This window comes from Molothrus ater, chromosome 7 (genome assembly GCF_012460135.2).
Source record: "Molothrus ater isolate BHLD 08-10-18 breed brown headed cowbird chromosome 7, BPBGC_Mater_1.1, whole genome shotgun sequence".
Classification (NCBI taxonomy): Eukaryota; Metazoa; Chordata; class Aves; order Passeriformes; family Icteridae; genus Molothrus; species Molothrus ater.
In genome coordinates this window covers 29,077,194-29,093,876 of record NC_050484.2, presented here as the reverse complement: position 1 = coordinate 29,093,876, position 16,683 = coordinate 29,077,194, and the positions used below count along the sequence as shown (strand labels likewise).

Genomic DNA, 16,683 nt, shown 5'->3' with positions numbered 1-16,683 from the left:
GGCAAGGAATGATGAAAGTGGTAATTTTACTTTGTGTCGTGACTTCATTTGAAAGGGTAAGGGAGGGAGAGTGAGTGTTAGCCAGTGGTTGAGCAGAGTAAGTTCCGAGGCTGAAAACACTGTGACACTTGGTTCTTGTACGGCTCTGTGGAGGCGCCGGGGGCTGCGAGAGGCCTGTCCTGTCCCGTGAGGAGGCGCGGCGGAGCCCCGGACCGCCGGCCGCCCGATGGGCCCGGAGGCGGAGGCCGGTTCCCGGCACTGGGCGGAGCCCCAGGCGTCGCGGGTTCCGAGAACCGAAAGCGAAAGCGGCGGGAGAGGAGCGGCCGGGCAGCCATGGAGGGGCAGCGGCCGTGCTCCTTCCCGCTGCTGGTGCGAGGGGACTGGGGCCCCGCCGAGCCGCCGCCCTCGCTCAGGAAGAAGCTGCTCTGCTACTTCCAGAGCCAGAAGCGCTCGGGCGGCGGCGAGTGCGAGCTGCGGACCGGGGACGACAGCGGGACCATCCTCGTCTGCTTCGCCTGCCCCGAGGGTGAGCGGCCGGGCCGGGGCGGGGGGGCTGATGGCGATGCCCGCGGCCAGACGGGCGGGGGGCGGCCGCACCCCCCTGACCGGTGCCTGCTCTGTTGGCAGTGAGGGAGCGGGTGCTGAGGCGGCCGGCCCACGAGCTCGTGTGGGGGTCCGGAGAGCGGCTGTCGCTGCAGGTCACGGCGCTGCCCGCGGGCGGCGACACCGCGCAGGTGAGGCGGGCGCGGGTCCGGGCGGGCGGGGTGACCGCTGGTGACCGCTGGTGACCGCTCTCCTCTCGTTCCCTTGCAGGAGGCGGGTCCGGCCGGCGGGACCCAGGCGCCAGGTAGGAGCTGCGGCCCGAGCGGCGGGGGCTCCGGGGCTGGCGGGGCACCGGCCCGGCGAGCCCTGCGGAGCAGCGGGCATGGGGAAGCAGCGGAGCCGCTGCTCGGCCGGGCCGGCCGAACGGCGCTGTAGCGCTTTGATTCTTCTCCCCAGCGCTCCCCTTCACTTCCCAGCTTATGAAGTTCCTAAGGTGCCACAGTCCCCGAGCCACATCCCAGGCGCCGGACAGACCGACCACGCTATCACGGCTAATACAGACGCACACGCACACATACACGGCACAATCAGTGCACGCACAGCTACTCAATACACATCTGGCTAATACACACACATGTGCAGCATTTTGTGTGAGGAAAGTGCTGTACTGCGTGGCAGGACCAGCAGTGGTGGTCGTGCAGCATGACTGTGTGCTGACATTATGCCCGAAGCTTCTTGAGCTCAGCGTCTTTCTGTAACCAGTTCAACTTTTGGCTTAAAAATAGAGATATCTGTAGAAGTCTGTGATTCTGACAGTGTCAAATGAAAATTCAAGCTGTGTTAGCTCCTGGGTGTACATTAATGTGTCTCTTTTCTTCTTGAAGTACCCAGCAACTGAGAAACTGTTGTCATTTATGTCTAGATAATGGACCCCAGGTGTCTCTTCCCATCTGCCAGAATACGGAAACTCCTGTGTGTACTCAGCAGGAGAAGACAGGTAAGTGTGTCACTTACCTGGTGGTGACCATTGTATTCTTGCTCCTTTGGTTTTCTGGACCTTTCTGCTGCAGCAGTGCCCTGGTCACCCTCGTGGCTTGTGTTGTTTGTCTGATGTAGTGTAGTAATTGTGATCCCAGGCTAAAAGAAATAAATGTATTTTTTCCTTTCTGTGAGTCCCTTTAGAGCCCCCGCTTCACTGTCTGCCTCAGACAGGTCACTTCCTTTGGGGACAGCGGTGAATGCTGGCCTTTGTTCTGGCTGAGGCTGTCCCTACCCAGACCTTCCCAGCGGCTGCCAGCCTTGCTGGGGCAGCCCTGTGCCGGAGCATCGGGAGCTGTGTACCACGGGTACACCTGAGCAGCCGTGGCAGCCAGCAAGTATAAAACCCAGGTGACCCACAGCTGTCTCTGGAACTGTGAATGGGGAGCACTGGTTCCCCTCACTGCGTGTTTGTGAAGAAGCTTTTGTATCTTTTACTTCTGCTGTCCTTGCCTGGTGACGAACTGAAGCATTTCCTCCCTATGTGTTGATGCAGCAACTCCTGCTAGTGATCTGCTTAACTTTGGGATTCTTACCCTGTTGTTTTCCCTGCCCCTGAGTGTGATCTGAACAAAAAGTGGTATGAAAGCTTGGAAGGTGGGAAGCTTGGTTTTCTTCTTACCTTTTGCCTAAGGCATTAGGGTGTGATCTTTTATTTCAGAATCATGTGAAAAATTGGAAGCAGAGAAAGCAACCTCTAGGAATTCTGCTGTAGTAGTAACCACTGCCTTTGGGGAGAAAATAGAAGATGAGTTTTTGGAAATGTACTTTGAAAGTAAAAGGAGGTCTGGTGGGGGGCCCATTGAGTCCTGTGTCAAAAAGGATGACCAAGTGATCATCACCTTTCAGGATGAGCAAGGTATGTTATGGGTGTTGCCCTGCCTAAGCTCCCTTTTAAAAATAGGCCTTTGCTGGTGCAGGATCTCTCTGTGGGCATTGCTCCAAGCAGAAATGGTATATTGTTGCTATTGTTTAACATGCTACTCTGCTGTGACATCTCTGTTTTTCTGTGGGACTAGATGCCCAAGAAGTTTTACAAAGAAAGCATCACTTGAATAAAATGGATCTGGTTGTGAAGCCATGGCAAGTGGCAACTTCCCAGGAGTCTTGCCAAGTGGAGAACTCTGAAGGATCCCTGCTTCCCACTGGAGTTGTGCTGGAAAATGTGAAGGACACAATCGAAGATTGCATGTTAATTTTGCTGGTAGAGAATGTCAGTGGCTTGTCAGAGGAGGATGGTGACTTCAGTGTGGAAATGATACCTGAGTTATCTGCTGCTGTAGTTACTTTTACTGGAAATACTGGTAAGAAGGAGTCAGAGTTGAAGCTCTTTTTATTAGGTACATGTTTGTATGTGTGTGTGTGAGTGAGATTAAGCTGGAAGTATTATCTTTTGTATTTTTAAAGTTTGATCTGATATTGTGTCCTTTTAAAGGAGGATTTACTTCACTTAAATTAATGCCATAACCTTTATCCGTGATATAGAGAGGCCAGTGCAAGTCAGAAAGAGAGCTAGCTCTGGTTTTGATAGTAAACACAACAGGTAGGACTAAAACCAAACTAGAACTTAAAACAAGCAATGAAGGATGTACTTGGTCTGAGAGCAGAACAATGGTAAAAGCTGTCCTTGCCAAAAGGTGTCCTTCAGAGAAGGTGTAGGTTTTTCTACCTTAGAAATTATTTGTCCCTCAAGTCATGCTCCAGTCCTAAATTTTTGGTGTATCCTTTAGGAAATAAGTGAATCTTTAAGAAACTTAATTATTTTTCCTTGACAGACGGAAAAGTGATTTGACTGTCTTTTATTGTGAGGATAACAGGGGGGAAATAGCTGAAATGAGAATGTATTTATCATAAAATGGAGAGAATTTGAATTGTTAACTTGTGTTTTATTATTTATGTATGAAGCCATAGCCTAAAAATGAACCTGATGTTGTTTTTTCGCTGGAGCTAAAGAACCCAGTGACAGTCAGTGGGAAAACCAGTGGCAAATTCCTGCTGCAGTCATTGTAGTCAACAATTGTAATCAACCATGAGGGGAATACTGAGTGACAGATACTGAATATGTGGAAAGAGGTAGCTTTGTGGGCAGCTCTGGACTGATTTTGTAATTCAGTGCTTTGATCAGTGTACACAGTGATAGTCTGCTAACATCATGGTAGAAAAACAAGCTCAGAGTTTGATCTTTTCTTTTTTCTTCTCCTTTCTCTTTCTAGATGCAGAGGAATTTGCTGAAAAGCTGAATCAAAACCAGAGAGCAAGGGAACAAAACATTACTGCATGGTGCCTTCAGCAAACAAAAACTGTTAGGGCTGAAAATATACCACCCAGCACCTCCAGTCATTACATAACTGTCTACTTTGAAAATGAGAAGTACGGCGGTGCACAGCCCGTGGATGTTCAACTGCTACCTGATGAAGATGCAGCTATCATTACATTTGGTGACCATAAAGGTAATGCAGAAATGCAGAGCCCTTATTGCTTTGAGAAACTCCAATTTAAAGACAAAAATGTGGATTTTCTAGAGAAATACCTCCTTTGCCCTTGTAAAATGGCAGACGTGGTGCTTTGCCCACAGGTCTTGTGCTAAGTGGAGTGCAAGCTTCAGTTTTGGACCAGCTGGCCATAAGGCATAGAATTTTTTCATTTTCTAGACAGTTTATTTCACCCAGGCCTTGATTCTTACAGAATTCAGGTTGCAGTTTGAGTTCCATGGAGAGTGCACAGCCCCCTGGGCACAGGGGATTTCCCCCCACCTGCCATCTTGGGCACCAGCTGCCCATGGCAACATGCCAGTCTGGCTCATCTCGGGATAATTCCTTGGGCAGCTTTTTGGCTGGAGAGCAGGTGCTATGGGCTGTTCAGTCAGTGGCAGAAAGATGAGTGACTGTGAAAAGTGTAGGACAAGGGAGAAGCTGGGGGCATTGCAGTGAAGGGGAGAATTGATGAGGAGTTGAAGGAAAGACATGGTCTTTTGGGAAAACAGAGGAGCTGTGGTTTGAACAGTGAGTAATAGCCCAGACAGCTATGGAGCTGGGCACTTCAAGTACAGCATATAAGAGAAGTGGGGGCCGAGATTAGGCACACCTCCTCCCTGAGGTGGATGCTGTTGTGCTTGACTGTCTCTCTTCAACTCAGTTTCTGGCATTTAAAATGAATAATTCGTCAAAAATCTGGAATTATTTCTATTTGGGAAGTGGAGGGAATTAATCTAAAAATGTTTTTAAAAATAACAAACACTATTATATAGAAAATACAGTTTTAAAGCTCCAAACAATGAAAAAAAACAAACCCAGAACAAAAGAGAAGATCTTAAGTGCTGACATTAATAACTTTGGGGGTTGTTTGTTTGTTTTAGATGTAACAAATATCCTGGCAAAGAAGCATTCACTCAACAAAACACCAATCTTTGTCTATCCTTACTACACCTCACTGGAAACAGCTCTATATGGAAAGGAAGGGCCACAGATAAAGAAACCAGATCCAATTACATTGCCTCTGGATCCCTATATCTGGAATTATTTGCAAGGAAATAGTAGCTTAATTAAGGCAATAGATCATGAAATGGCAAAGTGTAATTGTGTGCCAGTGTGGCCTGATGCCCTCTGTGCAGATCCAACAGTTACTTTGCATCCTTCAGCTATTTTTTCTGAGCGGAAGAGATCAGTATCTCGATTGGTCAAGGCATGGAAAAAAGAAGTTTCCACAGCATTTTCACAAACCATATCAAAGTATGAAGCAATTAAATGTCAAGTAAGCACAGAGGTGTGGGAACCCATTAGGAATAGCTTTCCCCATGATGAAGTTCTGATGATCCCAAATATTTCCAAGGAATTACTTTTTCTAGTAGGTGAAAAAGAAATTGTGAGGAAGGTTGAACAAGAACTGAAGCTTCTGATCAAAAAGACCACCAGAAAAATTGAAAGAGAAAAGCAAAAAACTGAACTGAAAGTCAAGACAGTGAATCCAGGGGAATATGGAATTTTACAGATTACTGGTCTGGAAGAAAAATTTTGTACAGAGTTCCCAGACCTGCAAATAACTTATGATAATTTGGAGAAGAGCATTAACCTATCTGGAGTGCCTGAGGAAGTTTACAGAGTAAAAGGAGAAATACTTGACCATGTATTCAAAATGGCAAAGAAAGCAATTAATGTCCACCCTTCTATTTTTCAGTTTTTAGAGCATATTGATAATGAAACTCTGTCACAGAGCCTGTTTATATCAAAACAAATTAAAGTCTTTTATGATCTTGGTGCGGGAGAGATCATCCTGATAGGGAATGCTCCTGAAGATGTCCTAAAAGCAGAGGAAGAAATAAAAAAAGAACTGGACCACAAAAGTATTACTTTGGAGGATGAGTCAGTCCTCCAGAAGGAGGAATGGCAGATGCTAGTCAAGGAAAACTGCTCTAATGGAGCTGTAGCAGTCACTCAGGCAGGGAGTCAGATCATGATTGCTGGTCTTTCTGAAGCTGTAGCAAAAGCCTTTGAGGAACTTTCCAGCTTTATAGATGAAAACACACAGGTGCAAAAGGTCATTGAAGGGAAGCCAATGGTACTCATAAAGTTTTTTAAGAAAGAGAAGGTCAATGATTGGGCTGCCCTCCAAAAAAAAGGTGTGAAAGTTGACTTTAGCACTCAGAAGAACCATGAAATTATATTGTTGAGTGGGCCGAAGACAAAAGTGCTGGAGGGAGTCAGCTTAGTTGAGCGAATTCTGTCTGGCTTGCATTTTAAGCGCGTGGTGATTGACTTGCCAGGAGCCAAGGCATATATAAAAGAGCAAGCACACCTTTTGGCCCCCCATATAAAAGAAGAGTACAAGTGTTTAGTCCTACTGGAAGAGCAGCCAGAAGAACAGCTGAAAGAACAGAAACAACACAGTAACAGAGGCAAACTCCATATGCAGGTGACCATGGGTGAAACTGTAATAGCGCTTTATAAAGCTGACTTGAGCACTCATCCTGTTGATGTTGTGGTGAATGCATCTAATGAAGACCTAAACCACATTGGTGGCCTGGCTGAGGCACTGTCAAGGGCAGCTGGGCCAGCACTGCAGGAGGAGTGCAATGAGCTGGTGAGGAGGCAGGGGAATTTGCAGCCTGGTGACGCAGTGATGACATGCGCCGGGAGACTGCCCTGCAAGAATGTCATCCACGCTGTCGGGCCCAGGTGGAGCAGGGAGAGTCCAGAAATGTGTGTGAACCTGTTGAGAAGACAGTGAAAAAATGTCTACAACTAGCTGAAAAGCACAAGCATCGTTCCATAGCTCTGCCTGCTATAAGTGGAGGGATTTTTGGCTTCCCGATGGAGCTGTGTACTTATTCCATTGTATCCTCCATTAAGGAGACCTTGGAAGAGTCCAAGGGGAACAGCAGCTTGAAGGAGGTTCATCTTGTGGGTTTTGCACAGGATAGCATTCAGGCTTTCAGCAAGGCATTTAGAGAAGTGTTTTCAGAGTCTTCAGCTTCCTACAGGCCACTGGATCATGTCAGTTCAGTTCCTCAACCCAGGCAGAGGAGAGCTTCCAAGCATATTAATAACTTCGCATTCGTAACAACTCGGGAAGGCCTTCACATCGTCCTGCAAACAGGAAGCATTGAAGATGCTGCAGTAAGTGTTCTAAATTATCTCCTTTTGAAATAAAAAGTGGGGCTTTTTGTGTCTTTTTTTAAAACTAACAATCACAAAACCAATGTCATTTGTAGTCATGCAGTTGGTATTGCACTTCCTGTGGAGAACCAGTGATTTTGATCATTGATTTCTGGTTGCCTCCTGCACTGAATTTCTGTTAGCTGGCTGATAGATACTTTACTGGGATTGCCAGTACTGGAAGCAACTCCATCCGGGACCCTTCTGCAAAATCTCTGAGGAGTGGATGCCTCCCACAGCTTGTGCATGCAGCTCTCCAGTTGGCCAGGGCAGAATATATGTTAAAATGTGTATGGGACCCTTCCTGAGGAGCTAAATATAGGGTTTGACACAATGTTCAGTGCCCTTTGTACTTCTCTCATTCATAAGTTACTGCTTTTCTCACTTCTTTCTCCTTAGATTACCCCAAGTCTTGTTTGTCTTCAGTGTCTTCTTGTCCCCCTAAACCAGCCATACATGGGAGGCCCTGCCTACCTCAGTGAACTCAGATTTTGGTCTGTGAGCCTCTCTTTGAGAACAAATTTGCACAAATGTTTTTCAAATGGAGGCAGAATGAATAAACAAGGAATGCAGAATTGTCACTCCCATTAGGCTGAATTTCATTGTTAACTCAGTTTTGTCTTTCTTTGGGCAGGCTTGTGATATTAGAATTGAGCATAATTTCTGTTTTTTTCCAAAACTTTGTTCTCTCTGGTTGCTGTCCCAAAAATTTACCTTGTAGACCATCAGGCAGGCTGTATTTGATTATCCAATGCAAAATTTAAATTTGATATTGACAAGCTAGAGTTTTTGCTTGTGTGTTTTTCAGACATCCGTTGTTGTCGTCAGTGTTGGCAAAGATCTCCAGCTTGACAAAGGGCCACTTGGTAAAGCTTTGCTGAGCAAGGCAGGGCCAATGCTTCAGACAGGCTTGAGCAAAGAAGGTGGAGGAAGAATACCTGAGGAAGGATCTGTGTTGAAAACTAAAGGTTACAATCTGGCTTGCAGTGTTGTGCTTCATGCTGTGGTACCTGCGTGGTCCCAGAAAAACACACCTGCAAAGGTAAAAGGGTCTTTATTTGCCTGACTTTTTCTGGGATTTATAGTGTGTTTAATGCCACTTTTCCTCTGAAATGAGAGACAGGGTCATAGAAGATGAGAGAGTTTGATGCACTCTTTTTTAACTGTGGGCTGATCCCTTATTGACTAATAAATTCCTTGTGAATTCCTTGTGTATGGAATTAATTGTATTTTAATATTAAGAGATAGCTGAAATGGAAGGGGTTACATTACACTTACTGGGAAAAAATTACCTCCAGTAACTGAAAAAATAATTGTGCTTTACAGGTCTTGGGTGACATAATCACACAATGCCTGGAGATTGCTGAAGAACTGTCTTTGAAATCAATTACTTTTCCAGCAATTGGGACAGGGAATTTAGAATTCCCGAGATCTGTTGTTGCTAAATTATTGTTTGACAAAGTGTTTGAATTCAGTAGTGAAAACAGAGTGAATTCTCTTGAAGAAGTTCACTTCCTGTTGCACACAAAAGACACAGCTAATATTCAGGTGAGTTACTGTGGTTTCCTCTCTCTATTATATCATGGTGTATGTGAATCTGTCTTATGATACTTGGCTATCTGATGATATTCAAAGAATCTGCAAAGTGCTTGTTCTTACACTAAAGAAAAAGTTTGGTGACAGTCTCTAGATCATATATACTGAAAGTTGTCTTTTTGGTTCTACCTCCCATGGTCACCCACATACCGAGTACAGTCCTGCTCCCTTCCTATCCTTTTCTGTTTCCTGAGAATAATACATACAAAAGTGTAATTACTCTTTATCTCATGAACTCGCCTAATTCTTCAGCCTATAGGTCAGACAAGTTTGCTGAAACTGCTGCTTCAGTGCCTGCACCCTTGGCAAACAGGTGTGCTTTTGATGGAGTGCTGGTGTCTTTTTAGGAGGAATCATTGTGCTAGGATTGCTGTGCTGGTAAACTTCTCCAGTAGAAACATATAAGTATCCTGCATCCCCCTCTCTTCAGTGTCCCCTTAGCAGAAATTTTCTATATCCACACTCGAGTTACTCATTTCACACCGAAAGAGAGCAGTCACACTGTGAACTGATGTCCAGATAGGTGTGTCTACATCTGTTGCCTTCTGTACTTTGTGCAAGAGCTTTCAATACATTTTGAAAGGCTAAACTTGAAGGCTACTGTGTCAAAGCCTGAGCTATTGTGCCTAGAGAAGGGTGGCATTCCCTGTGAGAGCTGAGCTAGTGTGAACTACTCACTCACTGTATGGATGCCTTCTGCTGCTGTATCCCTGTGGAATGGTAACTAGGGTTTGGCTCAGTTATTTGTGATTTTGTGTTGCTCACACTGAACAGCCTTGCTCTCTGAGAACAATATCTGTCAGGACTTGCCATCAGTATTGTGGCAGATGATGTGAAGTAATTTCAATTTAGTTGTTTCTAAATACTTTTTAACTTTGCTTTTCAAACCTTTATTTTTACTGTGTGGAGACTTCTAGAGGGGTTGATTGTAATTTCATTCCCTAGGAATTTTCAGATGAACTTGAAAGCAGGTCTGTGGCTGTTAAAGGGCTGAAGGCTTCTCCAAATGACGCGAGCCAAAGCACAGGTAAGGTTTATTCACAGAAGCTGTGTGCCTACTGATTTTTTTTTATTATTTTTTCCAAGTATTCCAGGGAATGCATTCATTATGTATATTTAGGTACTTGCTTGGTGAACATGTCATTCCCAAAGTCTGAGTGGCTGCTGTGAAAGCAGTATTTTCAGGCTGAGTGTCTGTTATGTCTGAAATAGTATTAGAAAAAAAGCGTTCCTGTGATTCTGTATCTGAATAGCGCCCCTCAAAATCAGAACAGCAGAAGCTATAAGGTGTCAAGGGCATAAGCAGTGCTTTTTCTTTTATTGCTGCAGCAGTAGGTTAAACTGTGAACAAGGCAGTGTCTTCCTCTGTCCTGGGAAGGCAGGTGAGATCCTGGCTATGTGTGTTGAAGTGGTCTTTTTGAAATACTCTTAAATCTCTTACGTGTTCAGATGAATAGCAAAACCAAACTGAAATGTCTTTGGTATTATCCATCTTAATGGAACTGCAGCCTGTAGAAAAATGAGTTACATGTTGAAATCATAATTATGATTTTACAAATAACACATGGGTAGAAAGTTCCACCTTTTCAAGAAGTAGAAAACCTGCCTGGAAACTCTGGGAGACACAGGAAAAAGGCAGGGAGATTTGGAAAGTTTGCTGCTCTCTTGCATTGGAGTTTTGCAATGGTAAAATGTCACTAAGTAGTGTCTGCATAACATTTTGCCTGCCATCCTGCCATGACAGAAATGATGGGAATGAGTGCAGGTTGAGTACAGACTCGTGTGAGAAGGAATGATTTTCAGTTAGCATGGCAGGCAATCCTTTCCACAGGCCGAATCTGTAGCCAGACTGTGGTCTCTGTAGGCATTGTACCCAATCACTCCTTTCTGCTCAGGGTCTGTATTTCTTTCCTTGCAGCATTTTCTGCCGTCCCTTCAACCTCAGCACACAATGTGCCTGAAATGACAATTGGCTCCGTGGTGTTCCTGGTGGCAGAAGGTGATATTACCAAGGAGGAGGGAGATGCCATTGTAAACATAACAAACCAAACCTTCAGCCTCAAAACAGGTATTTTAATTGATATTATGTGTGAAAAAAGTATGTGTGCTTGGAAGGGCTGGGAAGGAAGAGGAGCAAGTATTTTTCTTCAATGCTTTAAAGCCTTTTATTTGCTTCACAGTGTTGTTTCTGTTTTGCTTCTTAGGGTACAAAAGTTCAACTAGGGAGTGTCTGAACTTTATCCACTTGTTTATCTATGTTACAGGACAGCATGTTTAAGACTCCCTTGCAGAAAAGGAAACTAAAAATCTTTTTATAGAACACCTCTTAGACTAAAGTAGAAGACAAATGTTAGTGAGGTTTTGACCTTAGTGAAACTTGTTAGGTACTCAAAACATCAATTTGAATTGAAAAGCATATAAGGCTAAAATTTTGGCTACACTGTTTTAAATTTATCATCTGTAATGTTATCAGAAATGAGACATTTTTTGCTTTAAATTTATCATCTGTAATGTTATCAGAAATGAGACATTTTTAGATGTGATGAGGCATACAGTTCTGCCTCAGATGGGACTTTAACAGCAGTAACAGTGGATCCATGTTGCTCTTCTCATTTAAGGTGTCTCCAGAGCAATTCTGAATGGTGCTGGAAAAGCAGTTGAAGATGAATGTGGTGTACTAGGTATGGTACAACATTTCTGACCTTTCCAAAGGTGTTAATGCATGGCAGAGAATGTCTTGGAATATTTTCTCAGTACCGACTACTGTAGTTCCATCTGTATTACACACTGTGTTACAGCAACTAGTTTTTAATCAGTTTATATGGTATTTGTAAAACATCTAATGAGGGAAGAAAAAGAAAAATCTTCAGGAAGAGACAGCTTCTGAGCATACATAAAGATCCAAATCTATTGTTATCCTCTTATTCCAATAAAGATTTCCTTGATAAAAACAGTCAACATCAAACAGAGCGATGAGCAAGGGGTGATGCTGGCAAAAATATTAATAGAGAAACCATTTGTAGGCCAAATACAGCTGTTGGACAGCAGCTATAATGCAAGAGGAGTAAAGATGGATGAGTATGTGGTTTAAACTGGCAGAAAATAAGGGAAGTGGGAAATATGCAGGTGTGGAGATCAGCTTGGAAGATCAACCAAAGGAAGAGAACTATGGGGAAGAGATCTGAGGTAAACAAGCTGTTCTTGCATAGGCCAAGAGGGCTAGGTGGCCTGCAGGTAGATGGCATATTTGTGTGTGTGTGTGTGTGTGTGTGTGTAGACAGACTGCCAGTCTGCATGAAGTTCTTCAAGTTTACTGAGCAAACCTGACAAACAAAGGCACATAATAAATTTATTTGCCAAAGGAGGCAAATATTTTACAAAAATAAACTGAGCTCTTGTGCCTCGGAAGAGCAAATTGGGTGAAGGGGTTGCTCACTTTATGGAAGGAGACAAAAGCTTATCCTGGGGCATATTTCTCAGCATTTCTTATTTCCTAATGAAGACTAGTACACATCTATATTGGGGATAATTGTTGATTATTTTTTCCTACTTATGTTTCAGCCCAGCAAACTGACAAGAACTATATCATCACCCAGGCAGGAAACCTGCCATGCAAAAACATAATGCATTTTGTTTACCAAAGTGATATCAGGTCCCTGGTTTCCCAGGTGCTCCAGGAGTGTGACCTGCAGGCAGTACACCTCTGTCATCTTCCCAGCAATTGGAACAGGTCTGCGTCTCCCTTTTCTGAAAAGGGTTCAGTGCATGTGATTCTGCTGATCTCAGGGCTCAAGTGATGAGTTTGATTTATCTGGAGAGGTTATTATTTGGTGAAGATATATTTGGAAGTATGCAGTCTTTAAAAATGCTGTTAAGAGGCTTATGAAAGCTAGAAATCTCCACTCCTTACAGTGATCTAGTAATCAAGAGCATGAGTTTTCTAAAGCCAGTACTTCCTTGCTAACAGGGATTCAAAGGCATGTCTGTGCTTGCTGAAGAACCTGCAGCCTTGTATGTGTGGGCAGCTCATCAGAGAGTAGCCAGGGGCCTACTTCTCCATTGCTGAAGTCAGTAGGTGATGGAACTCTGGCCAGCAGCTGCGCAAGTAGGATTGATAAAAATGTCAAAAAGCCCAGATTGGCCCTTTTTCTTCTCTTGTTCTTGAGAATCCAGAACTGCAGCCCATGCACGTAGGAACCTCTTGCATGAATAAAACTAGGCTTGCATTTTGAGCAAGGAATGGACTACTGGGTCACTGAGCAGCAGGCCCGTGGCGTGTTAGTTACCCAAGCCATATCATCTACATCATAACCTGATTGGTTGCCAAGCCAACAAAAGGAAACTCCCATTTTTCCCTTACTGGAGAGGTAGTCTCCAACTTTCTTTTCCTCACAAATAGAGAAACCTTTCTTGATTGCCAGCCTGATGTTATTCTCAACCTGTTTATGATCCAGGTGATTGTGTGGGTGTGTTCATAGCTCTTCTTTTAAAGATGTTTTAATTATCTGTAACAGTTATTAACACTTTCTAGAGCAAAATATCTGCAACTTTTTTCAGGAGAGGCACGCCGCAATCCAGCTGAGGTAGCTGGCGACATGATAGATGCAGTAACTGACTTTGCAAAAAAGAATCCTGCCACATCTGTGAAAACTATTAAAGTTGTCATCTTTCAGCCACATCTGATGAGTGTGTTCCAAGCAAGCATGCAGAAAAGAGAACAGTCTGCTGCATCACAAATCAAATTGTTTGTTTCGAAGGTATATCACATGAGTAAATGTAAGTAGATGTCACTTAAATACAGGTTATAGATCAATCTGTTTAGCACCAGCTAAAAGAGATTAATATTAATGACAATATTTATGTATTTCAATGTAGCACTCTGGAGCTCTGAGAAACATTCCCCAAAGGAAAAAACTAAAGTGGTTTTAGAAAAGAAAATCGACCCTGCTGTTGTGCAGATTTGTGGTGAAAATAAAAAAGAAGTGGAAGAAGCTGAAAAGTGGCTGAGAAGTGCAATTTCCAGCGAACAATCTCATACAGAAATTGTAGACGAGACTATCTCTTATTTCGATGAAGAAGAGATTGAAGAACTGGATGACCTAGGAAAGAAAGTAAAAATTTGTCTTAATTTGAAGAATACCTCTATTGAAATTACAGGGGTTGCAAAAGATGTCTGCCAGGCTTCTTCAGCTGTTCATAAAATGATCCGCAAAATAAAAGCTGCTAAAGAGGCCCAGGCAAAACTTCTACAAAGTTCATTTGAATGGAAATACAGTGAAAAGGATTCCTATGTACCCTTCAACAGTCTCACAAATGTGGTGTTGGAAAATGCTTACAAGACAAAGCAGAAAATTGTTGAAGTCATCATTGGTGGGCGAATATACACAGTGGATATGGAACGCAAGACTGCTGTGGGTGCCCAAGGAGGACAGATATCCATTAAACGTATTGACAAATCTGAAGGTAAGGAAAAGCATCTTGACAGACTGATGTTCCCATGAAACAACCTGGTTGCATCCAGTAAGAGAAAAGAAAAGGGAATGATGAGAATATTTAAAATACATGTTAAAAGCTTTGTGCAGGTGCTTTTCTGGAGAATGTAGAAAGGAGCCAAATTGGGAAATAAAAGAACTTAGCAGCTATTTCAAATGTTTTGAAAAGAGAGTAATGTGTTCTGATGTTCTTAGCAGGCTTACTGGCAATCATCTTCTAATGTAGCAATTGTCATGCTAGATCTCAGCTCACTTCTGTTCTTGAGCCATACCCTCTTCCATTTACTGCTGGTCCTTTACAATACAAGGAGATCTTTCTTTCTGAGTCATCTGTAAGCAAGATGTGTAGACTTCTAGAAGGATTTGTAGCAGGTCATGTTTAATTTTAGGCAGAGGATTTGGGTGAAAATGATTGATCGTGTTTCTTCTGCAGATCAAAAGTCAACAGGACTCCCTCCAACGTGGGACCCTATGGAAAATGAGCAACTCAAAATAGTGGAACTAAAACCAGGCTCAAGAGAGTATACAGATGTGCAAGAAAGGTTTCTGCAGACCTGTCCGTTATTCAGAATTCAAAAGGTAAAAGCAAGTCATCATTTCTGAGCATAACTAACTTAATGGCAAGTGACGAAGGATACTGATAACAGAAAAAGAAATTCCCCATGGATTTCTAAAGTTGGGACAAGTCTTTCTGGCTGTCATTAACTTTATTCAGCTTTAATCAGTTTAATGTTGCAGTTGAGGTATTTGGAGCAGCTCTTAAGCAGTCACTTCTTCAGCTCCAGGGGAGAGTGCTCTTCCTTGGAATGGTTTTTGCTGTAGCAGAGCACATGTTTTGCCCACATAAGCCATGTGTGCTGTGCAGGTCCAGCAGGCATCTACAGCCTGGAAACCTGTGAAAAGATCCTGTATTGTTTCCCAGGAAGTGTTTGTCTCATGGTTTGGGCTGGGTTCTGCTATCTGCCATGCCAAAGTTTGGAAGGATTTGACTAACTTTTTTCATCATCTGATATAAGTGTATTTGAGCTAAGAGGGGACTCTTGGAAGCAGATAGAATGACTGATAGGCCAATTTTTTTCATGGCAGCAACCTACCCACTTTCTTTCTTTCTTTCTTTCTTTCTTTCTGTCTTACATTCAAACTCCACAGATTGAAAGGGTACAGAACCAATATTTATGGCAAAGCTACCAAATAAAAAAGTGTGAAATAGATGAAAAAAACGGCAACAGAAATAATGAGAGGCTTCTGTTTCATGGGACAAGTCAGGAGTCATTAACCCTTATTAACAAAAAAGGATTTAACCGGAGCTATGCTGGAATGCACGGTAATGTAACTTTCAAAACAACTCTTGTTTCCCTGTATAGGGATAGGAGTGATTTGCCATGCCATGTATAGCCTTACCTTGTATGCAAAATTATTTATGCAATTTGTATCTCCCTATTGCAAATAAAAAGCAGAGTTGTCCAGAGATTCACAGGCTCTGAAGGTGGCAGATAAGGAGTTGTTGCTACTGAAACACTCACAAACCTTTGCTTTTCTGACTACAGCTGCAAACTTTGGAAACGGAACGTACTTTGCTGTTAATGCCAGCTATTCTGCCAACGACATCTACTGTAAATCAGATGGGAATGGGAAGAAGTACATGTACTTGGCCCGAGTCCTTGTTGGAGAATATTCTCTGGGGAAAAAAGGATCAATTACTCCAGCAAAAAAAAATGTTAGCGACTCTATAGATCTGTATGATAGTTCAACTGATAACGTGAACCAGCCTTCCATGTTCATAATTTTTAATGACATTCAAGCTTACCCAGAATACCTTATCACTTTCTCTAAGTAAGTATTTTGATTGCAGCCACAACTGCATGCCTTTCAGCCTTTATGTAGGATAGAAACATCTTTAACAAAGCACACAACAAAAATAATAAAGAATTATGTCAAATTAAATTCTGAGTTGATTTAAGCAATCTCTGGCAATTTCTGATCCCCCTGAAGCTTGTTTACACTTGAGCAGCAGAATGTATTAAGACTTGAGCACAATATTGTACTGCAATCCTCTTTTAGATTACGTAGTGAGCCTTTGTACTGTATCAGCCACACAGCCTTAGGGTCTTCCTAATTGCTGGTGGGGAATTGGAAGGGATAATGCAGCCATGGACTGTTCAGTGTTGCATTTCTGATGCCTTCTTACACTCTGTGACAATCTCATAACAAGTTATGTTAGAGCAGTTTTCAATAAATGAACCAGTTGTACTAAATAGCTTGTGTTTGTCTAAACCTCTTTGAACATTTAGCATTGGTTTTTAACCAGTGAACTTCAATGAACTTGACATTACAGATGTGGAATGACTTGTTTTTAAATACAA

The 16,683-nt window shown here is 43.1% G+C and overlaps 1 protein-coding gene across 1 annotated transcript; it reads left to right on the top strand.

Annotated features, from left to right (window-relative positions):
• Positions 1-318: 318 nt before the first annotated feature.
• Positions 319-16,575, top strand: LOC118688739 (protein mono-ADP-ribosyltransferase PARP14-like). Its single transcript, XM_036386537.2, is given in 21 exon segments — positions 319-526; positions 628-734; positions 814-847; positions 1,466-1,540; positions 2,243-2,440; positions 2,601-2,885; positions 3,795-4,031; positions 4,937-6,790; positions 6,793-7,193; positions 8,041-8,274; positions 8,559-8,780; positions 9,774-9,855; positions 10,747-10,896; positions 11,447-11,509; positions 12,390-12,520; positions 12,522-12,558; positions 13,386-13,604; positions 13,704-14,291; positions 14,754-14,899; positions 15,470-15,644; positions 15,868-16,575. Coding segments are annotated over 21 exon segments (5,721 nt in total). The 5' UTR covers positions 319-333; the 3' UTR covers positions 16,158-16,575.
• The last annotated feature ends 108 nt before the right edge of the window (positions 16,576-16,683 follow it).